We start from the raw sequence: 26,927 nt of genomic DNA on the forward strand, positions 1-26,927 counted from the left end.
TATCCTGATTAGAGCAGTATTATCATGCTTTGGCAAACCAAACAGTAAGGAATGTTATTTGGATGCAATCCCACTGAAATCCTAATTAGCTAGTCCCACTTCCCACCCCAACTGACAAACCAGGGCAATATACTAGAGGCAGCTGTCAGCTTCACAGTTCCTGAGGAAACCAGTTGCTAACTCTCCCCACCATCCTTTCCAGCTGTTTCCAAAACTGATGTTGACTTACTGCTTTAATTACTGAAGGCCATTTGTTGGCGAGGCTGTTTGAAATGAAAGGGGCCATTATGAAAGGAATATTTGCTAAGATTGTTCCCAGACTGACACCGGGCCAGAGCAACATGCCAAAACAATAGCACACAATGCTGATTTTATGTACCACAGAAATGTCTGAGGAGCTTCAGACTGGAATAGCAGCAGCCCCTCTTTTACCTTGCAGCTCCAGCTCTAGCTTGGTCTACATATGCTCAGTGGAATAAGCATGCAGACAGGGGTTGCCATTTTTGAATACTCATTCAAGTAAAACACACAAATACACACACACACACACACACACAACAAGTCTGAATGAGTAGAAAGAAAACCAGTATAACTGCTTTTTAGTTTTCTAATAGCAGTGAGACCTTAAATGCTATTCCCATCTGAAGTGATATAGTCCATTCTATAATGTCAGGATTCCATCACCACATGAAGGCCTGTCTCTTCACATCTATGCCCTTCTGCTAATTAACCATACAAAATCAGGTGCCCATGAGCTATATCCTGCAAATCCATGGGAGCTGCTATTCTGACATCAAATCCCACATGGCTGGGAACTATATGTGACTGACATGGATCACTGAGACAGTCACCAACCACATGCTTATTCTGATAGAAACAGCTCCCACACAGAACAGACATATCTAAAGATATCCAGCAGTGCAATCCTAGGCAGAATTAACTTCTAAGCCTTCTATTTATTTATTTTAAGACATAAAAATATACAACCATAACAATATTTAAAACATTCTAACTTCAATGAGGATGTAACTGTGTTTATCATTGCACTTTAAGACACCTGCATCTGTGAAAAAAAATTGAATGGGATGTAAGTAAGTGCTGAATTTTAAACAAACAAACAAACAAACTCAGGGCATTTTCAGACTAGGCACCAAGAAGCACATATGAGCCTCTCTGTCATTTTTTTGGTAGCACATATGGAGAGTGTTAATACTGGAAAGAACTAATAAATCAAATGTACATTCCAGGCAATCCAAGTTCTCCACTCATGCCAAGATTTAAATCACAGATGACTCTATGTATCCATCAAACTGTTTTAGTTTGGATGCTTTCATACCAACATTTTGGTATTCCCAGGAACACAGGGTTCCTTGGGAATTTATTGGAGTTCCTTGATAAGAATAAGAAAATTCACAAAGTTCACTGCTAGCACTTTTTGTGACCCACATGTGTGAACTTGCCCAAAACATCCCAAGGGACACCAGTGGCTCAAACCCCAACACAATTATTTCAGGAGGAGATTGGAGTATTTTCCTATTAAATCAAGGCTTGATTAAAAAGATTTTATGAGCTCCTACCAAATTACCAGGTGCAAACAATGTTGCACTTTTGTTGCTTCAGGGCTACTTCAAGCACAACATTTTGGCATATACCAAAATCTTCTTTAAATGCATACCAACAGAATGGACCAGATCCTGGGCCTGGACATTATGACTGTTGGACTGCTTCATTCCCTCTGCTTAGGAAAGCTGATATGACACCACCTCCCCCAGTTATATTTTATACAACACCCTCTTCCACTACAATATTTCATCCCAACTCCATCTTCAGTACAGTGCAGTATTGTCAGAAATCATTCCTCTTCACAGGTTTGCTAGAATCTACCAGCTTGTTGCCAGGCATTTCTTTAAGGTGTATTTCCCATTTTCAGGGAATGTGTAATAAACCTAATTTCTTCTTTATGTGCCTACTTCTGCCTTTGCTGCAAGGTCCTAAAGTAAGCTCCGTTACAAGTCAGTAGACAGAGACAAGTGCTGTAACATATATCTCAGGTTTTATAGTTTTCACACTCCACTGATATGGCGATGGCTATCTGAATTTAACTCCTCCTTCATGGTTATTAATAATAGCTTAACTGTCAAACCCTACTTCTGATGTCTTTTGAGCACGTGTTGCATCTTGGATGGTGTCTGAGACATCAATCTCTCTTAGCCTGAAGTGCTCCCTTAAATGAAAAATCTTATCTAGAACAGGTCATGTTATATAACAAGTCACTAGCTTTGCCTGGGAAATGAAAGATGATGAGGTATAGTTCCTGGGACAGAGGCTATCTCCATAAATCTGCCAAAAAAGGAGCCGTGGATTACTTTACTGGATTAATTATCCGTCCTTCAAGCAGAGCCCTGACCTCAATGACTGAACGTCATCAAACTTCCATTTCTGCTTGTGAACACAAAACAAGGGATTGTTTCCTATACGGTAATATGAAATGGGGCCACTGTGCTCTGGTTTATCAGAAGGGAGTCAGGAAAACTAGAATGTGACCCTCAAATCTTCCAGCATGTTTCAGAGATACATTCTGTTTATGAAAGATAGCCACTGATGGACCTATCAACACAATAGCTATTTTTATTTTAGTTTACATTATTTATCGTTCACCTTTTTCACTGAGACTCGCTGCAGATTACGCAGAGTAAATCAGTATAATCAACAGGATGGGACATTTAATAAACAATGCAATAGGATTAGGGTTGTAGAACCAAGCAGAAATCTATAAACAGAATGGAAGCAAAGGAAAGGTATTAACATGACACACTAGGTCATGCAAAATTGCGTGAGAGGATCCTATTTGCAGAAAGCCATGCACAGTAGTATGAACTGCAGTCCTTTATCATTCATCCCAGTATCTTTCTGAATCATTTTGTAGAGTGCAACTCTATTGCCTGCACAGAAAAGCCTTCTTGAATAATTCAGTTTTATATAGTTTGAGGAAAGCAGGAGAGTGGGAACCTTACTGCCCTCCTCAGGCAAGCCATTCCATAAGAACATAAGAAGAGCCATGCAGGATTACAGACCAAAGGCCCATCTAGTATAAAATTCTGTTCCCACAGTGACCAACTAGCTACCTCTAGGAAGGTTACAAATAGGCAGACTGCAACAGCATTATCTTCTCTGTACTCTCCATGAACTGATTTTAGGAGACATCCTATCTCTGTTCTGAAAGGAGTAGGGATCCATCATGACTAGTAGCCATTGATAGCCCAGTCCTCCATGAATTGGTCTACTCTCTTTTTAATGCTTTCCAAGCTGGAAGCCATGACCACATCTTGTGGTAGAAAATTCCCCAAATTAACTATGTGATGTGTGAAGAAATGCTTTCTTTTGTCTGTCCAGAATCTCCAACCCTTCAGTTTCAGTGGATGGCCCTAGGTTAGGGTTAGAACATAAGAACATAAGAGAAGCCATGTTGGATCAGGCCAATGGCCCATCCAGACCAACACTCTGTGTCACACAGTGGCAAAAAAATGTTATATATACACACACACTGTGGCTAATAGCCACTGATGGACCTGTGCTCCATATTCTTATCTAAACCCCTCTTGAAGGTGGCTATACTTGTGGCCGCCACCACCTCCTGTGGCAGTGAATTCCACATGTTAATCACCCTTTGGGTGAAGAAGTACTTCCTTTTATCCGTTTTAACCTGTCTGCTCAGCAATTTCATCGAATGCCCACGAGTTCTTGTATTGTGAGAAAGGGAGAAAAGTACTTCTTTCTCTACTTTCTCCATCCCATGCATTATCTTGTAAACCTCTATCATGTCACCCCGCAGTCGACGTTTCTCCAAGCTAAAGAGTCCCAAGCGTTTCAACCTTTCTTCATAGGGAAAGTGTTCCAGCCCTTTAATCATTCTAGTTGCCCTTTTCTGGACTTTCTCCAATGCTATAATATTTTTTTTGAGGTGCGGCGACCAGAACTGCACACAGTACCCCAAATGAGACTGCACCATCGATTTATACAGGGGCATTATGATACTGGCTGATTTGTTTTCAATTCCCTTCCTAATAATTCCCAGCATGGCGTTGGCCTTTTTTTATTGCAAACGCACACTGTCTTGACATTTTCAGTGAGTTATCTACCACGACCCCAAGATCTCTCTCTTGGTCAGTCTCTGCCAGTTCACACCCCATACACTTGTATTTGTAGCTGGGATTCTTGGCCCCAATGTGCATTACTTTGCACTTGGCCACACTGAACTACATCTGCCACGTTGACGCCCACTCACCCAGCCTCAACAGATCCCTTTGGAGTTCCTCACAATCCTCTCTGGTTCTCACCACCTTGAACAATTTAGTGTCATCCGCAAACTTGGCCACTTCACTGCTCACTCCCAACTCTAAATCATTTATGAACAAGTTAAAGAGCATGGGACCCAGTACCGAGCCCTGCGGCACCCCACTGCTTACCGTCCTCCACTGCGAAGACTGCCCATTTATATTCACTCTCTGCTTCCTATTACTCATCCAGTTTTTGATCCACAAGAGGACCTGTCCTTTTACTCCATGACTCTCAAGCTTTCTAAGGAGCCTTTGATGAGGAACTTTATCAAAAGCTTTCTGGAAGTCAAGGTAAACAACATCTATCGGGTCTCCTTTGTCCAATCCCCTGGTCCGAGAAGTGGTACCCCCAGTTCTGAGGACTCCAATCCACTGCTGAACACTCCTGAAAAGCCCACTCCCAAACTGGCCAAAATGCTAGAATGTCCATGTGTGAGATGCCCATGATGATGATATCATCATGGTGCATGTGCAAGAACATCCTTGCTAGAAGCCAGGTAAGACCTGGCAACCCTACCCCAAGGTCTAGTATTATGGGAGTGAGAAAGGCTTCTTCCTGTCCATTCAGTCCACATCATGAATAATGTTACAACCTTTATTGTGTCTCACCTTGTTTTCTAGGCTAAACAGCTTTAGTTTACAGTTTAGTTTATTTGATTTCTATCCCACTCCATTTCCTGCAAGAATATTTAACTACTTTAATGGATCCTCATAAGGCAGCTACTATAGCTCCCTGATCATTTTAGTTGCTCTTTTTTTGTGCCTTTTCAACATCTACAATACACTTTTTTATGTGTGGTGACCAGAATTGAACACATAAGAAGAGCCCTGCTGAAGCAAACCAGTGGTCCAAGCCCCAAGCCCTTCCGGTGCCCTAGGCAGCACAGCTGCACCCGCCCCTGATTCCCCGTGCCTGCCGCCTACACACGAGTATGCAGCTACTCGTGAGTAGGCAGCAGGCACTTGGCTAGTCATGAGTAGCCTTGCACCTGCTGGCCCAAAGGCAGGTGCCCCACCACCCTCCCCCCTGCTTGTGGCGAGGAGGCCCAGCCATACTGGTCCAAGGTCTGCATGTGTTTTGAAGAGACCTTTGGAGAAAGTTTCTTCCCCCTCCTGTCCAAGAGAAGCCATGGAAAGGAGGGGGGAGAAATTTCCTTCAGAGGTCTCTTCAAAATACGCACAGACCTCAGAGCTGGTATGCTGTGCATCCTCGTGATGAGCTTCTCGAGGCTGGGCAGGAGCTGGCTGCGGCAGCAGCAGGGCAATCTTGGGGATGGGGTGAGCAGCGGCAGGGCAAGCTTCGGGGGGCGGGAGGGAGAGAGCTGGCTGCGCCAGTGGTAGGGCAGGGCAAATGTCAGGGGCAGGGTGAGCAGCTGCAGGGCGAGCTTCTGGGGTAGCGGGTGGGAGTGCGGCAGGTGGGAGGGAGCTGATGGCGGGGGGGGAGGGAGGCAAATTAGGCCGTTGTCTTGGGCACTGTGAGGGAGCACAATTCAATGCACTCTTGCTCCCAGCACCCTAGGCAACCGCCTAGTTTGCCTAGTGGGCGAGCCGGCCCTGGGTCCAGCATCCCAGGGGGGTTGGACTAGATGACCCTGGAGGTCCCTTCCAACTCTACGATTCTATGATACTTTGATCCTACACACTGGCCAACCATTTCCTCTGGAGGGCTAACAACAGAGCACAGAGGCAAACACATTCCGCTAATGTTGCTTCCTGGCTCTGGGATTCAGAGGTGGGTTAGTGCCACTGAATGTGGAGGTTCTCTTCTGTCATCATGGCTAGTAGCTACTGATAGACCTAGCTTCCATTAATCTGAGGAAGCCCCACTTCTGAACAGCCCCCTCCCAAATTGGCCAAAATACTAGAGTGTTTTAAAGTTCCCTTTTAAAGTTGTTTATTCTTGTGGCCATCACTATATCCTCCAGTGTGCATCACCTTACACTTATCAGTACTGAACTTAATTTCCCACATTGTTGCCTACTCATCCATTTTGTTGCTATCCTCTTGGAGTTGTTCAAAGTCAGCCTTGATTTTCATCTTGAATAATTTGTATCATATGCAGACTTGGCCACTACACTACTCACCCCTACTTCCAGATAATTTATGAATAAATTAAATACTAAATAGTACTGACCCCAATACCAATCCTTGTGAGACCTCACTGTTCGCGACCCCACTGTTCACATCCCACCAATGTGAGAAAATGCCCATTGACCCCTACTCTTTGCTTCTTGTAATTTAACCAGCTTTTAATTTACAGGAGAACTTGTCCTCTTATCTCATGACTGCTAGGTTTACTCAGGATTTTTTGGTGAGGTACCTTGTCAAAAGCCTTGTCCAAACATATAATGACTACTGAGTCATCATTGTCTACATGCTTGTTCATTTTCTCAAATAACTATAAAAGATTGGTGAGGCAGGACTTCCCTTTGCAGAAACCTTGCGGATTTCCCCTCAGCTGGCTTTCTCCCTCTGTCTGCCTAACAATTCTGTCTTTGATTATAATGTCAACTAATTTGATTACAGTGCCAACTGTGGCCTGGGACCTGTCTGCCTTCGGGACTGCCTCTTCCCATATGTGCCCAAGAGAGCACTATGTTTGGGGTCCCAAAATCTTCTTAAGATCCCCGGACTGAAAGAAGTCTGATTGTCCACCACTAGAGCCAGAGCATTTTCAACAATAGCCCCCACTCTGTGGAATGCCCTCCCCAAAAACATCAGGGCCCTGCAGGACCTGTCAGTTCCACTGTGCCTGTAAGACTGAACTATTTAAACTTGTCTTCAACGGGTAATGGAGAATCGATATATGGGTATCTGGGGCTATGGGGTGCTGTTTGTTGAGGCAGAGGCACCAAATTTTCAACATGGCATCTGGTGCCTTTCTCAACAAATAGCCCCAAATTTCAAAAAATTGGACCAGGGGGTCTAATTTTATGAGCCGCAAAGGAAGGTTCCCTGTCCTCCATTATTTCCAGTGGAGGGAAGGCATTTAAAAGGAGTTCAGTCCCCTTAAATTTGATGGCCAAACCTCCTTTTGGAGTTCAATCGTGTGTGTTACAACCTTGCTCCTGGCTCCACCCCCAAAGTCCCCAGATATTTCCTAGGTTGGACCTGGCAACCCTAGTTAAACCAAAATTATATAAGCTTTAAAAAGAAACCTTTCATTGACAAAAATATATATATTAAGATTACAACGTCATCTTTACTTTCCATTGAACATGCCATTTGCTTTTTTACCCTAAATTAAGTTCTGACAATGGAAACAAGGCTACAATAGTCATTTTCAGTCTTGTTTAGTTAATTCCTAATCAAATTCACCTGCTGGCTCATATATATTAGACAGCTTTTCATGCACATTTTGCAAATTTTCCAGCCCAAGCAGAAAATGTATTCACTGACCTTTACCATAATAATTTGGGATAATGACAAATTAATTATATATTACTGGATTGACAATTTTAAAAAGTGAAACTTGCTTTTGATGCGTGAATTACCTTGAGGAATCTTCATTAATTAAATACTTGCCTTTTAAAATATACACAAATTACAGTTGCTGTTTCTCTCTCCCTCACACACATGGTTCACTTACATATTTACTCATTTTAACTGGATGACTACATCAGCTACATCTCTTTAATAGTCCCCAGAGTATTACATTGCTTTCTTTAAGAAGATATGTTAATTACAGCAGTGTCTTCTTTGCCCCTCTTCAGTGATTCAGCCTCCAATAATTCTCTATGCATGCTTTCCTGAAACAGAGGCATGGAAACCTGTCTTCACAGCCTGCAACGTACTCCACCCCCCTTACATTTAGGGTCAATTCAGGTTCTACTTCTTCCATCTTTGCACTATTTTATTGAGGAGGGCAACAAAGATGGTGGAGGGGCCTGGAGACCAAGTCCTATGAAGAAAGGTTGAAGGAGCTGGGCATGTTTAGCCTGGAGAGGAGGTGGCTGAGAGGTGATTTGATCACCATCTTCAAGTACTTGAAGGGCTGTCATATAGGGGATAGTGTGGAATTGTTTTCTGTGGCCCCAGTAGATAGGACCAGAACCAATGGGTTGAAATTAAATCAAAAGAGTTTCCATCTCAACATTAGAAAGAACTTCCTGAGCATTAGAGCAGTTCCTCAGTGGAACAGGCTTCCTTGGGAGGTGGTGGGCTCTCCTTCCTTGGAGGTTTTTAAACAGAGGCTAGATGGCCATCTGACAGCAATGAAGATCCTATGAATTTAGGGGGAGGTATTTGTGAGTTTCTTGCATTGTGCAGGGGGTTGGACTAGATGACCCTGGAGGTCCCTTCCAACTCTATGATTCACTTGTCAGTCAGGTTTGCAAGTGTTGCAGGCAAAGCAGCTGCAATTTTCCACCTCTTGTACTTTCTCATTATCAGAATTCTGGAACTCCAATCAGGACTCCGTTGCAAAATTTGGCCTTATAAGACTAATTTCCTTGGTTGGACCCATGCATTCAAAGTGGAACCTAGCCAACATTCTATACCAGGGGCTACAGGCTGTTAGGACTACTGTTCCTGAGGATTCTACCTGAGCTTTTTTATTCCATTCTCGTTTGGAATTATTCCAGATCTGGGGACACTAGTCTATATCTTCAGAACATTAGTATTGCAACAGAGTTTCACAGTATTTATGCTTCATTTTAGAAGGGTTCCTCAATGTCTGCCCTCTGTTTAAGGAATATCAATGATATTTTTATCTGGACCTATGGGACAAAGGTCTTCAACAAATTCTAGGTGGACTTGTAACCCATTTATATTATCATGGTCACTTCTAGGTTGGATTACAGTAACACACTCTATGCAGGCCTGCCCTTGAGGCTAATTTGGAAACTCCAGTTGGTGCAAAATGCAGTAGCACGTTTGCTAACTGCATTGTCTGTACGGGCAAGCATATGGCCAGCGCTGCACCAATTGCACTGGCTACCTATTGAATACTGGATTCCCTTCAAGGTTTTGGTACTGACCTTTAAAGCCCTGCGCAGCCTGGGACTGACATATATGAGGGACAGCCTCACCCCATATCTGCCCTGAAGGACTTTACGTTCAGCTAATCATCATCTGCTGGTTGTCCCCGGCCCGAAGGATGTCCATCTTGCCTCGACTCCAGCATGGTGGAACATGCTTCTGTTGGAAATTAGGACCCTACCTGATTTACTACCTTTTCATAGGGCCTATAGAATGGAGCTGTTCCGCCAGGCCTTCAATTGAGGCAGTGGACGCCCATAGTACATTGAATCTGGCCTCCCTATTGCAGCATTCCATTGTCTATTGGGCCTATTGAAACTCATTGGCTCCAGCTCTGTTTGCACTATGGCCTGATTAATTGTCTTCCACCTGAAATGGAGTAATTTAATTTTAATTGTTTATTTACTTGTAATTTTATTACCATTTATTTATTTATTCGTTTGTTTGTTTAAAATAATGTTTATTAAAATTTATTTATTAAAAAAAAACTAAGACCATGGTATCCGGCCCCATCACTCCTTGGCAAATAGGAGGGGAAGACATGGAAGTAGTGACAGACTTCACATTCCTGGGGTCCAAGATCATTGTAGATGGTGAATGTAGTCATGAAATTAAAGGATTAAATATAAATTAAATTAAATAAAAATCATCAACCTTAGCCTAGACAAGACCATGGCGCAACTTTATTTTCTGGATATCACACTGTACTGTAATGTGAAGACACATTAATTCTTTGTATCAGAAACCAAGGGACTTCTACACTTACTTACAGTATATGCTTTCAGCTATTATGCAAAACACACCACATCATCCCTTGTCTACAGTAAAGCCTTAAGCTTCACATAACCACATCTCCTCTAGCCCTTCAGTCAGGACTGGATTTACTTCAAGAATTCTTAAAATTACTGTATCTACCTTAGGAAATGAACTGATAGATTGTCAGGCTACATGGCTATCCAGGACTCAACTTTTATAAGACAGTACCTAACAGGGAAAAGATCAGAATACAACTAGCTGCCAGTTCAGCAGCTCCTTATTAAAACTTCTCCAGAGCATCTTCAAAGATCTACATTCTCTCCCGAAAAAGTCCTCCTCTTTCAAATATCTTAGGCCTGCTATTATTTACAGGCACCCCTTCCTCCAACTTGAAGCAACCACTACACAGCACAATTAGCCACCCAAAACAGAAACAAGCCAAAAACACTCAAAAAGTAGTTAGGCAAAATGTCTCCCTCTCTGGATATTCAGTAACATACTTAATGGCTGCTATACTTTACAAAAAATATTTGTGAAACTGCTGAGATGAAAATCATACACAAACTTGACAGTGTTAAGTTGGGCTTGACTGGGAACAATAAGCTCATTACAGAAAGCAGTTGTCCTCCCTTGTTACCTTGACTGCAATCACACACACTAAATAATGCACTTTCAAACCACTTTACAACTGTGTGAACTGCCAAGATCCAGTTGGAAAGTGCATTGAGAATGGATTCAAAGTGCATTATTTAGTGTGATCACAACCCTTATGTACACTAAGAACATGACTTTGCTGAATTATCAGTTGTTGGGAGTGATCCACACCCACTCTGCTTGGATCACTTTTTGACTGAATCTCATTTTCATCTATCCTCTGCGTCATAAAGTAAGATAGCTATGTCCTGAAATGCTAGGCCATCTCAGAATAACTTATTTTAATACCCCCAGTGACTGAACCATGTTGGCTTCAGGTTAAAGGAGGCATCCTTGGCAAAATGACCTCCCCCCCTTGACAGCATGTGCGTGTGTACGCATATATATACACACCTTATGCTCCAAGCACTGAAGGAGGACTTGAGAAGTCAGCGGTACTCAGTTTCTTCTTTGGGTGTCCCTTCAAGTTAGAAATGATAAATTGTCCTAGAGACCCTTATGACATCACTGGGGTTTCTGGGACAGTCTCCCGTCTCAGGTTGGGACAGGCAGTAGGAAAGCCCTCTGGCCAAGCAATAGGAAAGGGTGCCCAGGAAAGGAGCTCTCATCCTCCATAGTCATATACCAGTGGAGCTTTAAGGAGATGCACTCAGCTGTTTCTCCCTACCTGCTCTCTCACCTGGAAGATGGTGACAACTGAGAGGGATACCATGATGAAATAGCCAAACACATGATTCTTCAAACCCTGCCCCCCCCCCCATCAGTTCAGGAGCCCCATCCCCTGGCAAGTATTTCAGCAGCTGCTAAATCATGTCAGCACCTGATGGTGGTTCCATTCCACCCCACCCAGTTTCTGCTTGTATTGTTCTGCTAATTTAGATATATTACATGCAAACGCCCCCAACTGACTGAATCAGATAATGTGGGCATTTTCAAAAAAATATGCCATTATAAATTTGTTAGTCTATAAGATGCCTTGAACCCCTTGGTTGTTCGGGCTACAACCAACTGACATCATTATCCCTCTGGAATAAGTCTGAACTGCCAAAAAACATGCCACCAAAAACAAACCTTATTATCTGAATTGATGTATGTATACAAAGAGTTTTGCAGGAATCTGCGTAGCACATTGAACTCCTTGATGCCATATTATAGAAACTGCTGGAAGGAGGCACAGAGAAATTTATTCCACAGGTGTGATAATGGATATCCTTTCTTGGTACTATAAAACCAAAGTGCAGAACTGTAGCAGCTTGGCAGGATCAAAATGTCATATACCACAGTGGTGAATAACTACATACAATGTAACTTTTGCATGTGAGAATCTGTTGCATCAAAGCACACCACCTAAAATCTCCCTTTCAAAGGTGCTGCACTATTGAAAGCTGTTGTGTTAATATCAGTTAGTTTTAAGTATATTTTTTTAAAATGGCAGTGTAGCCTTGAAGACACAAATGAAACAAGAAAATGCAAAACAGCTTAATCACTTCTGGCTTTGATGTATTCAGCATGATTTTCTCTGATGATAGGTGGTATCCCTAATGTGACAGACCCAGGGGCAGTGATTAAATTATTGGTGTATGCGAGCAAATGCAATTATGTTTACTATGAGTGTGAGACTGATTCTTATTATACATGCATACAGATCTCTCTCAAAACCAAGCTCAGGATATTTTTGCAATTGCTTTACTGGATAATAAGCAGGTATATGAAGTATAAGGATTAAATACAGCATTTCTGTATTTGTTTCACAAGGTATGGTTCAATTGTTTCTTCTCTAATTCTTGTATACCTCAGAATTCACCATCTATGTGGGATTTCATGTGAACCTCAGCTGCACTGCGTTTAATTAAAGTTTCTAACCCCCACTGCAGTTAAGTGATTGAAAAAAATATATACAATCGGTAGTCAAGAGCTCTTTCAGGTGTAGAAGTCATGTGCTATACATGCAATTGATGCACAATAGCTTTTCTGTTCACTCCAATGTCAGGGACAGTTTATGCAGACAGAAATGTTCCTTAGGGGAGAACTCCATTTGCACACATGACAGAAGTTGATTATTTCAGAAGATTTAAGCAGTGTGAAATGAAAAGATGCTGGTACTCACCTATAAGATTGCACTGATTTCCACCTCTTCCATCAGGACATAGGAAAGCGCACCCCCCCCCCCCCAAAGTGCCAGTGTTCTGTACCAGTGAGTACTATCACACACAAAAGGATCATCTGACTCATGCCAAGACCAAAATCTTGAATTAAAGGTTAAAAAAAAGGTAAAGGTAGTCCCCTGTGCAAGCACCAGTTTTTGACACTGGGGTGACGTTTTCACGGCAGACTTTTTATGCTGTGATGCATCTCAAGAAGCCTGCCTTTGACTCAAGAGATCTCAGTAATCATCGAGCAGTCTCAAATGTTTCATTCTTGAACAAGAAGACTGAATGGGTTGTGTAGCTGGACAGTCAAGCAAATTGTTTAGATGCCTTCCATTCTGGGTTTAGGCTTGGTTATGAGACTGAAAACAGTTTTGGTGTTCACCATGGTGGATGACCTGCACTGGTAGACTGATAGAGGGAGTGTGACTGTTGATTTTCCTGGACCGCCTATCTGAGCTGGGACTGGGAGACACTGTTCTTTGATAATTTCAGTCTTATCTGGAAGGCAGGTTTCTGCTTCTGAGCACAATTCAAGGTGCTGGCATTGGTCTTCAAAGCTCTATATGGTTTGGGACCTACCCAATCTACCACTGCAATCAGATTTGGAGGCCCTGCTTCAGGTGCCCAGCCTTCTAAGATTAGGTGGGTAGCAACCTGAGAGAGGGCCTTCTCAGTCATGGCACCAAAATCCTGGAACTCTCTTCCCCAGGGAGATTTGTCAGTTCCCTTCTGTTGCTGTCTTCTTCTAGAGGGTGAAGAATTTTTGTTTTGTTTGGCTTTTCCACAATGTACAATATATAATATATATGAATATCCAAAAGTTGTGTATGTATACATCAACCAGTATACACACCATGAAGAAATTAACTGCCAAAATTAGATATAATTTACAAACATAAATTTTAAACTGTGAGCATGAAAATCATGAAACAATATCCATGTTTTTAATAATGTTACTATTTGTCAATCAATGTCAATCAATGTCAATCAATTTGGTTGAGTGTATCAAGACTTGTTCTTTGTGAGTATGTATTTGTGACTACTAAAGAAAGCCTATAGGGCCATAATGCATTTGGTCTTGGTTCACTGTGATTGTGGTCGTTTGTACATGGGATACTCATGCGTATTATATATTGTACATTGAGGACTACTTAGTCCAGTGGCTTTCAGTTTGAAGGTTAAATTTAAGGTCTTTTAAATTTCTATTTTAAGTGCGCTGTAAAATAAATTTATTTTGTTTGGTTTATTTTTATATTGTTTATGTTCAATATTTGTGGTACTTAATTCAATTTTGGGGTTGGGTTTCTTCCATCCTTTTTTTGAAATGTTTGTTTGGCATTCCCTCAAGTGATCTCTCCTTCCTTCCCAATGATTTTTATATCTTTCTATGCAGGGTTGGAATTCTAGCAGGAGCTCCTTTGCATATTAGTCCACATACCCCTGATGTAGCCAATCCTCCAAGAGCTTACAGAAAAGAGCCTTGTAAGCCCTTGGAGGATTGGCTACATCAGGGGTGTGTGGCCTAATATGCAAAGGAACTCCTGCTAAAATTCCACCCCTATTTGTATGTATTTTAGCTTTATTATTTAAGTGTTTAAATGATGTGGGTTTTTTTGGGGGGGGGGATGGTTTTAAAATGTGGTTTTATTGTGTATGTTTTAATTTGTTAACTGCCTTAATGGACCTTGTGAGGGCAGAAAGGTGGAAGATAAACTTTGTAAATAAATAAATACTCTTCTGATTATATTTTTCAGTCTATGGTGAGTTGCCATTTGCAATACAAGCTCAACACACTAAAAAGCTTTTGTGACTTCAGCATGTAAATATGATATACAGTACTCTTAGAATATGGGACACATAAGGCATTTTGAGTGACTTCAAATAAGGTTTAAAAAATTAAAGATGCATTGGAAAAAGAAGGAAAAGCAACATTCCATTTTTTTAAATCTATCTGCAACCAAATGCTGAAATTCAGCAGAGCTGCATGGCCTTAGCTTGGCTATCAAATGCATAAAACAGGTTTCAAGAGAGGGGCAATGTAATTCTGTTCACACTGCAAATTCTTCTCAGCTGTAAAACATTTTTCAAGCTCAGATATAATTACTGACACTTTCAAAAACTTCAAAAGCAAAAGCTTGTTTCTGCCCAGAGAGGGAAAATCTAAGATACACTGTTTAAAGTGTTGATAGCACATAGTGGATATCAGTTTTACTGACAGCTGAATGCTATGAAAATAATCAACACCACTGAAAAAAAAGGCAGGTCCTATATTTTTCAGGCAACTTTGAACACCTCCAGGTTCACCTATGCAGCTTCTATTGCAGAGTAAGGGTTGGTGGTAGAATAGAAGAAATATGGGCTCATCACAGAAAGTTCTAATTCTGACTTGGGGGATTTGGGAGAATATAGTGGGTACAGTTACAGATGATTGGCAGATTTTGGCCCCGACATTAAGACACAGTTACAGGTGAAGGAGAGGGGTATGGGAATAGAGACATGGAGCTGATACACAAAAGCTATCCCATGGAAGGCTATTGCACCTATCCACTGAAAGATCCTTGTTCTGACATTACATTTGTCAAGACCTAATCCTAGCTATATTACTGATGTCAAACAGTAAATTCATTCACACTGTTAAGAATGAGGAAGCCCACAGAGCATTACAGAAAGTGATCCAGGAGAGCACAAGGGAAAAAGGATGTCACAATACAGACACAACTGGTACAGATTGTCAATAAACATTAACAGAGGAGTTATATGGCACATTGAGCACTTGAGATTCTACTGCGGAAGTATAACATTTTATAGCATACACAGTGTACGTGGAAGACTGTTATTAGATTGGTTCTTCTCACTTCACTGCAGGATGACATCAATCATGCTTGCTCTGCAGAGACTCTGTTACTCACCTGACACAATGGTGTATCCAATACCTCTCGGCCGTCCTTTGTCCTGGTCAATTGCAGTTATCATACGTACAGTTGTACCCTGGGGGCCAAAAAGGGAGAATTTGAATATTCCAGGCACTGCTAAACTTCCCCTTGTTTGTTATGATGGATGACATGACAAATCTAGCACCTGTGGAAAAAGAAATAGCCACCAATGCCCTTTTGAAATTTTGCAATTTATTTAATTGCAGGTTATCTGTGCGGTGCTCAAACTCACTCACTGTAGCTTCAACAGTATGTATTACTCAACATTGTCTTTGCTATTCAAGTCTCACATCCCTATACAGCTATACCAGAAAAACTCTTGATCTGTAACCCTCTTAGTGACTCTAACAAGAACTGATCTGTGCTGTACACATGCTCTTGTGGGTAGATGTGAGATGAATTATATGGTGGTTTTTTAAGGTGGGAAGCTGTGGGGGGAGAGCTCTGAAGACATCAAAACCATTTTCATTGTCACGTGTCATGAAGGCCATCAGCTGGAGCTGGAGCGAGGTCACTAAGGTGAACAGGGTTATTAGTATGAGAGTTTTGCTCTTTACTTGTGTCACTTCATCCCAGCAGCAGTAATGGAGAAATCTTGGCAAGGCTACAAGAAGCAGCTATGGATCTTACATGCAGAGGAAGCCTACAGATTCTACTTAATTTTTGTAATTTCCAGAAAAACACAGGTTGTTTTATTTCACTAAGTAACTCCCAGCTAGATGTAGTGGTTAAGGTCAACAGATTCCAATCTGGACAACCAGGTTCGATTCCACACTCTTCCACATGAAGGCAGTTGAGTAATCTTTCTCTTTCAGAGCTCTCTCAGCCCCCAAAAATAAATCCAGGTCATTACAAAGGAGTTAAAACTTAAGCCTGCCAGACAATCTTTGGATTTCCTGGTTATACTACACACAATGGCATATGATAATAATTATTACTCCCATTCTAATAGTCAGAAGTAGCCAAACAGTAACAGTTTCTGTTTGCGGCTCCACTTATCCTATTGTGTGAGGCAATGGCTTCCTAATACAGTGCACCATACAAAGATGCTCATTTCCCAAAAATATTAACTTGCAATTTATTTATTTCTTGTTATCCTTTACATAAGGTTGCCTTGATACCCAAGGTTTACACAACCACCTTTCTGCTCACACTTCATCATGTCTCCTCAGAAAAGCTATGATCTTTGAGCACAAGAGAAAACAAAAATTAAGTGCAGTAAAGATTCCTCACTTTGTAACATCCCATTTAAATCCCTTACTAAAGGACAGTGGGATAATGATTAAAGAGAGAAACAGAGGATGATTGGAGAGGGAGAATTGTGCTTCTAATCCAAGCCTTCAGGTACATTGTTACAGATATTCCATACTGTTAGGTATTGGTCTTTATTCATGTGACTAGGATCAGAATGAATATCATGCAGAGATCAGTAATGAGTATGGAGCTTCAGATATCTGACTGGCTGAATCTGATAGGGCTATTTCTAGAAAGAGGTTGTAAGTAATTCTACATGCACACAAAGATCTATGGAAACAGGGTTTAATTTATGTAAGTATAAAAAGAATAGCATACAGCTCTGGAGCCAAAACTGTCATGAATGTTTCATGGGGATGGGCATGAACCAGTTCACAAACTAAAGCTTGTGATAAACTTCGGCCAGTTTGTGGTTCACAAAATGAAGTTCATGGCAGGTCAACTGGCACAAACTTTCAAGCTGCTCATGGAGGTTCATGCCAGTCCATGAATGGATACATTTCCATACAGACTGTCTGCACTCAATCAGAATGTTTTCCAAACATCAAGCAAGGGGTGTGTGTGGAATTCTTCAGCCTTGGAAACACTGTAGTCAGTTTCAAACTAGTCATGTAAGTTTCAAGAGGTTTTTCCCCCCCTCCCTTGCCTGGGTTCCTGGTGTCCCTTCCCATTTACTTGCACAGAGCCTGCCAAATCACCTCCACCCTTGCTTGACCTTGTTGTGATTCTGTGCTTTGAGAGACGTCTTTTTAAGACTGCAGTGCCAGTGGCACTGGGTTCTGCTAGGCATTTTGTACATTGTAACTGCAAGGATTCTGTGGTTTGACATTAGTCCACCCTTTGTTTGCATTGCCACAATCTGGGCACTAGTATATTGCACAAGTCCTCCTGGGCTTGCAACACTTGGAGTGTGATTCTGTGTTTCACATAAGTCCTGTTGAGCTACCATTGCCACAATGGCACTGGGTTCTGCGGGGCACTAGTACACGTAAATTTGTGGTCTTATTCAAATTTAGACCTTATCCACATAATCATGTGAATAATAATTATATAACTAATAATTTAGTAGAGTACTTGACATTTATACTTAGAATATTGTCCCCTTAAATTAGTTCGTCCTGCCTTGCCTTATTTTAATATTTAAATTTTATTCAAAATGACATGAGATACATTATACAAAAACACAACAAAGCATAAAACTCAGTGCAAAATTCAACATAAATTTTGCTTTGTTGTGTTTTTGTATAATGTATTTCATTTCATTTTGAGTCAATCAATAAATATATATATATATATAGCTAATAATCCAGATTTGTGCAAAGGAGCTAGGGATAACAAGCACTAACAACAATAAATATAATTAACAGTACTTCACCACAGATAAAGCAAACCACTTAATTAGAATCTATCTATAGTAGAGGGTCCACTAGAGAAGATGGATGTAGAAAAAGATCAATATGCAAAAAATAAGTAATTACTGGAAGCCAAGTTGAGACAAAAGTAAGATTTGTAAGTTCAATAATATTTTAGTTGAGTGCTAGTCATTTTCATTTAGAACACTGTCTCTTTAAATCAGTTCATCCTACCTTGCCATTCTATAAAATTAATGGCATGTAATTTTTTTTAGGCTGGGTGTTGTGTATTAGAATTCTTTCCAATTTTGCAAGAATAACGCTGAAGGTTCTTTCTGTCATCTATTTTTAGAAGACTGTCCCTTTAAATCAATTTGTCCTGCCTTACAGCTCTATGGAATTAATGGCATGTAAAATCTTTTTAAACCCGTTTGTTAAGTGTTTAAAATGTTTTCCAACTCTGTAAGAAAATGACGAAGACTGTGTTCCCCTGTTATGCTGTAGAGTGGTGATTCTCTAGTTTGAAATTTGGAGTGTAATCCTTTGTTTCCAGGACTGGATCTACATGTTTTCTGAGGGGGGGGGGGCAAAATTTAAAAACGGTGTCCCCTTATGGGCCCAACAATGGAGGAAGGGGCACTTTCTTTGGTAACTCACACCCTGTAAACTCAGTCCTCACCAAACTTGGAGAGTAGAGAGAGTAGAGTCAGCTGGTGATTCCTTGTATTTTTGTGTCTCTAGCACACAGAGGAGGGCATTCTATTGCATAATGAGCCTCACAACTGAGTTGGTTCATTTAGCATCTAAAAGTTCAAGATTGACGATTCATAATTCATGAACTGGGCATGCCTTGAACCACAAACTGAACTGTATTTTCCCAATTTGAGCCCATCCCTAAGGCTGAAGTGAATGTAGAGGGCGCATAAGTTGCTACAGCATCAGACACAAACCAGAACTGCTGAAATAGAACCCCCCCCCCCCTTTCCCCTGAAGCTTTCACATTTCACATTTTTTAACATTAAAGCCCAGAACTAATTTCTGATGTCATGGTTACTCAACAAATGCACGTATTTATATACATAATAATAATTAATGTAGCATGAACACATTTATTATTTTAGACTGTTCTGCTTTCCTCTTCTATATTGAGATCCAGGGAAAAGAGGCATACATTTTGCCCTCAGAGAAAGTGTCAGCGGTGGCATTTACAGTCTAATGAGACAGCAAGTGCACACATCTGCCATGGCAGCATGAAATCAATGGCGTAATTTATCAACTGAAGGCCGAAGGTCATACAGAGTCACTGCACTTCTCTCTTATTCAGATGTCTTACTAACCTTACTTTATACCTACTTTTACAAATCAGTGAATTGTATTTTTTAACCATGCACTCACCAGCAGGTGTATTTTATAATCACAGATTATTCTAGTAAAGGAAGATGCATTCTAACAATATTTCAGAAAAAATAGGAAAATATAACATTATATATTACTCAGGAAAAACAAAAAAATATTTTTGAAATGGACAAACATCTCCTCTGAAATTCAGACCATGACTAATCTTCAACAGACTGACCATTATATTTGACAAAGTAAGACTTCAGCTAAAATGGGACCCTGACTGTGATGTGGTAATTTGGAGGGGTCTCTAGGACTTGAAAGAGTTCCTGACCACATTGGCTTTCTTGACAGCAGATATAAGCCATACTAGCAACAGAACAGATTTTCTAAATAACCATCAATAATTATAGAAAAGACAAACATGGCTACCCATCTTGATCTAGCAGCAATAATTATGTTTCCTGAGACAGTTGACAGTGCTACAAGAGCTGCAATCCTAAAGGCATTTCATGAAATTAAGCCCCTTTGAATAACATGAAACTTACTTTTGAGTAAACTGTTTAGGATTGCTCCCAACATATACTATTTCTTTTTACAGTTTTCAAAAGTTTTTATTAGTTTCAGAAAAGTTTAGAAAATTGGGATCGGGGAAAGAGGGGAATAAAAGCACAATACATTCTGGTCTTGTTTTATATAAAATACTTTCCAAAAATGAAAGGATAGTTCTACTATATTTTCTTAACATAAGTGTCTCTTATTTTTATCTAAGCTATATATATATATATTCCATTTTTAAAGTTTTATAATGTAAATCTTTAGCTATTTTCTAATAGTTTACCAATTTTAATCAAAATAAATTTGATAATTCTAATAAAGATAAATATTATTATGTTTTAATCTGGTTCGTTCATTCAAAATTTAGGATAAAACCCTTGCAAGTATAAAGACCCCAATCTAACCCTTGATACATTCAGTTAAACATAGTTCAAGTTCTGCTGCTATATTCAGTTAAATGACATCTAAAAGGAAGATGCACAAACTACATAGTAGGTTTGTTTTATCTTAAATTGTTTTCAGTATTGTCATTATTACTCCATTTGATTTTAATCATTTATTTATTTAATTCTTACATATGTTTGCTCAACAAATGCTGTAATAGATATCCAACTACCAAAATTGGGAAGAGACTTTGGTATTAATGGCTGCCATTAACTTTTAAAATTCAGATTCAATAACATTTGTATTAAAAAATGGGGGGATTCAGTTTATTTTTAATGTTAATATCAAAATGCATATTCTTAATCTCAGGTAGCAAAGCTGGGGAAGGCCTCCACTTGATACTATGGAAATCTGTTGCCAATTGGATTAGACAGTTTTGAGTTTTATGGGAAAGTTTTTCCTTACTTCTCTGTTTTCAGTTTTTAATCATGGTATTATGGGTTGGATCCTTGCAATTTCCTGATGGTACAAGAGGGAATATTGGTTATCTTGCCCAATTTGCCTTCTTTCCCTGCCAACTAGAATTCCTGGAATTCCTGCGACCTCCACCAATGCATTGTAGTTGGGGGTGGGGAGGAATATGGCAAAAATTGTTGTTACATTGTCAGTGTGATGTCATTTCTTGGGTGAACTTAGAAGTGATGTCACACTGCTCTAGAATTCAGTGAAAACTCTATGGTCGTTTTCGCACTTAGCGTTTGCTCCCCTTATTCCTCGGCGCAATTATGTCCGGATCATTTTCCTCGTTTTCGCACATTGCCTCTTTAGTGGAGTCGCTTTCCATGAAGCCCCGGCTCAAATCGTTTTTGCACTAGCATCGACTTGAGTTCGATGCCCTGTCAATCATTTTTTTTTAAAGCGCAAGTCTAATTGCGTAACAACGTAACAACGTAAACCGCATCACGTGTGCCGCTTCTGCTTATGGAGTGGCTGCAGCTGTAGTATCCTCCACAGCCCTTTATGTATTAACAGAAGCATTCACAGTGGAGAATCCCAGCACTAGATTCCCGCCCCCCCCAACACAAATTCCAGAGTTGCGTGTGTGTGTGTGTGTATGTGGCAGCTTCTTCCTTTCCCAGCCTCGCTCCCTCCTGGGTGGTGAAGCTGGGATTTCCTCCGCGCTCTTCCCCCTCCCCGGCTGGCGCTTGCAGCCGCAACGGGGACCTGACTGACTCCTGCTGCCAGAGCTCCCCCCCCACCCCATTCTCTCCTTCCCCTTCTGTGGCGTGTGTGAAGAGCGACCTCGCGTCTATTTTCCGGAGTTGCGAAATATCGCAATAACGAAGAGAGAGAAATCGAGGGGTTTTTGTGTGTGTGTGTGTGTGTGGCAGCTTCTTCCCTTCCCAGCCTCGATCCCTCTCGGGTGGCGAAGCTGGCATTTCCTCCGCGCTCTTCCCCCTCCCCGGCTGGCGCTTGCAGCTGCAACGGGGACCTGACTGACTCCTGCTGCCAGAGCTCCCCCCCCCGCCCCATTCTCTCCTTCCCCTTCTGTGGCGCGTGTGAAGAGCGAGCTCGCGTCTGTTTTCTAACCGAGCGGAATGTAGCCAGGGAGGAGAATGCAGGACTCCAACTTCCCATTTTATACATGGCAATTTTGTGCAGGTCCAGAAATGCTGATGGCACAGCTGAGGGAGGCATTGCCTTTTTAAAACACACACACATGAACGCTTTGGCCCACGCCGGCACTAGATTCCCCCCCCCCCACAATGTATAATGTATAATGCAATTTCGAAGTTGCGAAATAACGCAACAGCGGAAAAGCAACCTCACATACCCGCTGCTTCAGGAGGGTTTTTTTTTCCTATTTGTTAATTTCGAAATATCGCTATTACGCAAGAAAGATGAAGTTTTTTTAAAAAAAATGGCCGTACGGGCAGTTTTGGGAAGCGCCGCGAACGGCTGATGATTGGCCAAGGGGGGTGGATGGGGTGGGAGGACGGAAAGGGAGAGGGTGACGCCCACAAAGCAGTCGATCCGGCGTGGATGGATTTCCCACAGCAAACTCCGAGGAGTGGATCCGGTGTGGATCCGGAGGTTTTCAAAAACTCCGGAAGGAGGTGGATCTAGATACTCCGGCGTGAAACCCCTGCAGCTGGACGGTTATTCCTCCTATAGTTTACCAGCAGTTCCAGGAAAAGGTCCAGGGAGGTTAAGGGGAGGCTTGGGCATTTTTATCTCCAATGCCCTTAAGGTTCAGTGCGTGTTGAAACCCTCGCTGTCCCATTTAGCTATGGCTATATTGGTGAGATGGGATAGGGGAATCCTGATTATTATAAATGTATACCTCCCACCTCTAACAAAACAGACATCTATAGAAGAAAACTGGGCGTCACTAGACCAATTTATAATAAACACCCGGAACACCCGGAAGCTCAAATCTTACTGGCAGGGGATTTCAATGCCCGTATGGGAATGAATGATGCCTTCTTAGCAAATAAATTTAATTCCCTACTAAATGAGCAGAAACAAGGCCAGAATGGACTTCCCTTCACAAGAGATTTTAGAGATTGTAAGGCAAACTTTGCCGGCCTATGTTTAGCTAAATTAGCAGGCAGAAGAGAGTTCCATATCCTAAATGGGGCATTCTATGGCGATCATCCAGGCGAATATACTTTTATGTCTGGGAATAGAATGAGCACTATTGATTATATGTTGGTATGCAATTCTCTATTACCTCTGATTAAAAATTTCCAAGTACTCCCATACTTGGAGGGTGACCATCTACCTCTATGTCTGCAGATAGCTCTCCCATTAAATCCTAACCAAAATGAGGTATGTTATACAACAAGGATAGGAATTATGGGGAAAAGAGTAAGGTGGGGTGGGAAATTGGATAAAAAAGTGAAAGAAATCTTAACTCCAGAAAATTTGCAGAAGCATGTGTTATTGTTCACAGCTTTAGAGGAAAACCAAGACCCGTTAATAGTTTACCAAGATATAATCCAGGAGATTTACTCTATTATGACTGTGCCAGCAGGGAATAGATTACATCAGCATTATAGGAAAACAAAACGTTGGTTTGATTCTGAATGTGTCCAAGCAAAAAAAGAACTAAATCGTTTGTATTATCTTGCTATGAGAAGTAGCATAGAAAAAAGGGTAGAGACACAAAGTGCCCTAGTGAGCCATAAAAAAACCTATAAAGGCATTATTCAAAGGAAGAAGAAAGAGTATACTCGGAAACTATGGGAGGAACTTATACAGGCTGTAAAACTAAAAAATTCTGCGCTTTTTTGGAAATTAACAAAGATTGGGGGGGTTAAGATAGCCTCTCCCCTGGACATGTATATTCCAGCAGAAACATGGACTGTTTTCTTCCAGAATTTATATGATGACAATGTCCAACCCTCCTTTCCAGGTAACATAGAGAACTTCCCTCAGTGGCCACCAGTTAGTACACAAGAAATAAAAGCCCATATAATGCAACTGGAAAATAGGAAGGCTCCAGGTATAGATGGCATACCAGCTGAGATGCTTAAAGAGAATGTAAACTGGTGGGCACAATTTTTGGCATCTTTTTTCACTTATGTTGATCAAACAGGCCGAATCCCAAAGCAGTGGGGGACAGCTATAGTTGTCCCTATTTTTTAAAAAGGCAATCGAAATAATCCCGCCAATTATAGGCCCATAAGTCTTTTAAATATAATAAGTAAGATCTATACAAGACATCTTTTAGAAAAACTAGAAATATGGATGGAACAAGAAGAAATTATTCCCCTGGAACAGGCTGGATTTAGGAAAGAAAGGTCGACAATCGAGCACTGCCTGATATTGCAACAGCTAATTGGGAAGTACTCTGCCAGAGGTACAACTGCTCTATATGCTGCTTTTATTGATTTAAAGGCAGCATTTGATTCCATTTCAAGGCAACGATTGTGGCAAAAACTAGCGGCTTCTAATATTGATAAAAGGCTGCTATTTCTTATTCGTGGACTCCATGAAGAATAATTTCTTAGAGTGAGATGTAATATGCAGGGATTACTTACAGAACCAATAAAAACTCAGAAGGGTGTAAGACAGGGTTGCCTTTTGGCCCCCATCCTATTTAACTACTATATCAGTGATATGGTGGAACATATGACTGATACTAAATTTCACCCCCCAAAGCTGGCTCTTCGCCATCTTTCAGTACTGCTATATGCAGACGATGTGGTACTGTTATCTAGAACACCTATTGGGTTGCGGAGAGCATTAGACAGCTTTGTTAAGTACTGCGAAAATGAACGGTTGGTAATAAACTTTGAAAAAACAAAAGTGCTGGCATTTGGCAAAAAAGCCAAGAAGAGGTATTGGACTATGAAAGGGAAGAAAATAGAACAAGTAACAAAATTTACTTATTTGGGAATGGTAATTCAGAATACAGGTGCCTATACTGAACATTGTAATATGAGGGTGGAGAAAGCTGAGAAAACAATGTACGCTATCCTGAGATTTTTTCGCTCTAAGGGGGCCTTCTATGTTCCGGCAGCACTGAAACTGTTCCAATACAAAGTGTTAACACAATTGCTCTATGGTATTAACCTGGGCATTTCGGCTAAAAAACTGAAGGCTCTCGAGAAAGTGCAATCTAAATTTCTTCGTAACGTTTTGCAGCTTCCGCCAGGTGTGTCAAATGCCCTTTTGCGTTTAGAAACTGGGCAAATGAGAATTGAGGCCAGAATTATGTTATCTTCGGCATATCAATGGCTAAGGATCCATAAAAACAAAAAAGGCCTCTTCCCTTTAATAACTCAAGACCCCTATAGGCCAAGGTGGCTGCAATTGGTCAGAAGCAACTTAGAAAGTGTAGGATTCTCACTTGAAAACCTCTTGGCGCAGAGCTATGCCAAAGCAAAAAGTATTATCAAACAAAGAATCTGCGATATAGAGAGACAAAGGGATCTAGAACAGGCCCCCTCTTTTTTAGCAGCTACTGAGACCAAATATGTTATGAGGACGGCCAAGTACTTTTTTTATTTGGAGGTACCAGCCCATAGAAGAGCCTTTACGTTGGCTCGATGCGCAGCCATGCCCTCAAAGGTGCTAGAAGGGAAATATAGAAAAGTCCCGTATGAAGACCGACGCTGTCCTTGTGCTATGGGAGAGGTGGAGTCGATGACTCATATGTTTTTTTGATGCCCTTTCCACCAAGTACAGAGGGATAGGTTTGTTTCCCCGTTTGTAGTTAAACCAATGGCAGACGCGGACGAGGCATGTTTGGAGAAACTTTTGGTGGATGCAAGTCCAACTATCTCTAGACAGATAGCCAAATTTTGCCATTATCTTGTGAAGTTCCATACTAAGAAACAAGAAACTGCGTGTCTTGTATGATCTCTTGGAATTTTAGTTTATAAATGTTTTTATATACTCTGATTTAAAGGATTTATATAAATTGGAACTGACTTGAATTTTAAAATTGGTTAAATTATATTTTAGTTATCTTGGATTGTATAGGTGGGGAAATGTTTATGTATTTTATTGTATTTTATGTTTTTTTAGGAGGGTATTTTATACTATCTTAGGTATTTTAGGAGGGTTTTATATGATGTGTTATAGTTTTTATATTGGTCTATGACTGTAATAAAGTTCATTCATTCAACCCCTGCAGCACCGGAGCAAGACGCAGCGTCGGAGCAACAGGTGCGAAAACCAGGAAAAGATCCGGAGGTAAATGGGGTGCTACGCCGGAGTAAACGCTAGTGCGAAAACGGCCTATGTAAAAACCATCAGGTTTCCACTGAATTTTAGAGCAGTGTGCCATCACCTGCATGTTTGAACCAGAAAAGACATACCATAGAAGAGACAGCAGTCTTCATGTCCCCACCCCCAATTCCCACCCATGCCCTTCTGGTAACCCTACTGCAACCTCCCATCTCATAGGGCATTTGATGCCTTAGTCCTCAGGATAGCCCTTTTTTAATGTCAGGGGGTAAGAAAGCTGGGGGAAATACACTTCTGCCAGCAAAAAGCTGGTAGGATCCAACCCTACATTTTCAAATTGTAATATTTCTATGCACTTACTTTGTGGTATGACTTCTGTAGCTAACAATTTTGACATAATAATCTCCAAAACACTGTCCTATACTGTGCTCATATCCTCATACTGTAAGGCCAAAGTACTCAGCATTGTAAAGCCCATGGGCACTGTTGGAATTTTGAGAACTGGAAGCAAACACCACCACAAAAATGGAG

At 41.0% G+C, this 26,927-nt stretch overlaps 1 protein-coding gene across 1 annotated transcript in view; it reads right to left on the reverse strand.

Annotated features, from left to right (window-relative positions):
- CDH23 (cadherin related 23) overlaps nucleotides 1–26,927 on the reverse strand; it is a 655,943-nt gene that overhangs the window by 381,615 nt on the left and 247,401 nt on the right. Inside the window, exon 8 of the mRNA XM_060241177.1 lies at nucleotides 15,787–15,865. Coding sequence (XP_060097160.1) covers nucleotides 15,787–15,865 — 79 coding nt within the window. The remainder of the gene's footprint in view (nucleotides 1–15,786; nucleotides 15,866–26,927) is intronic.

Source organism: Heteronotia binoei, chromosome 6, assembly GCF_032191835.1.
Source record: "Heteronotia binoei isolate CCM8104 ecotype False Entrance Well chromosome 6, APGP_CSIRO_Hbin_v1, whole genome shotgun sequence".
In the NCBI taxonomy this organism is placed as follows: domain Eukaryota; kingdom Metazoa; phylum Chordata; class Lepidosauria; order Squamata; family Gekkonidae; genus Heteronotia; species Heteronotia binoei.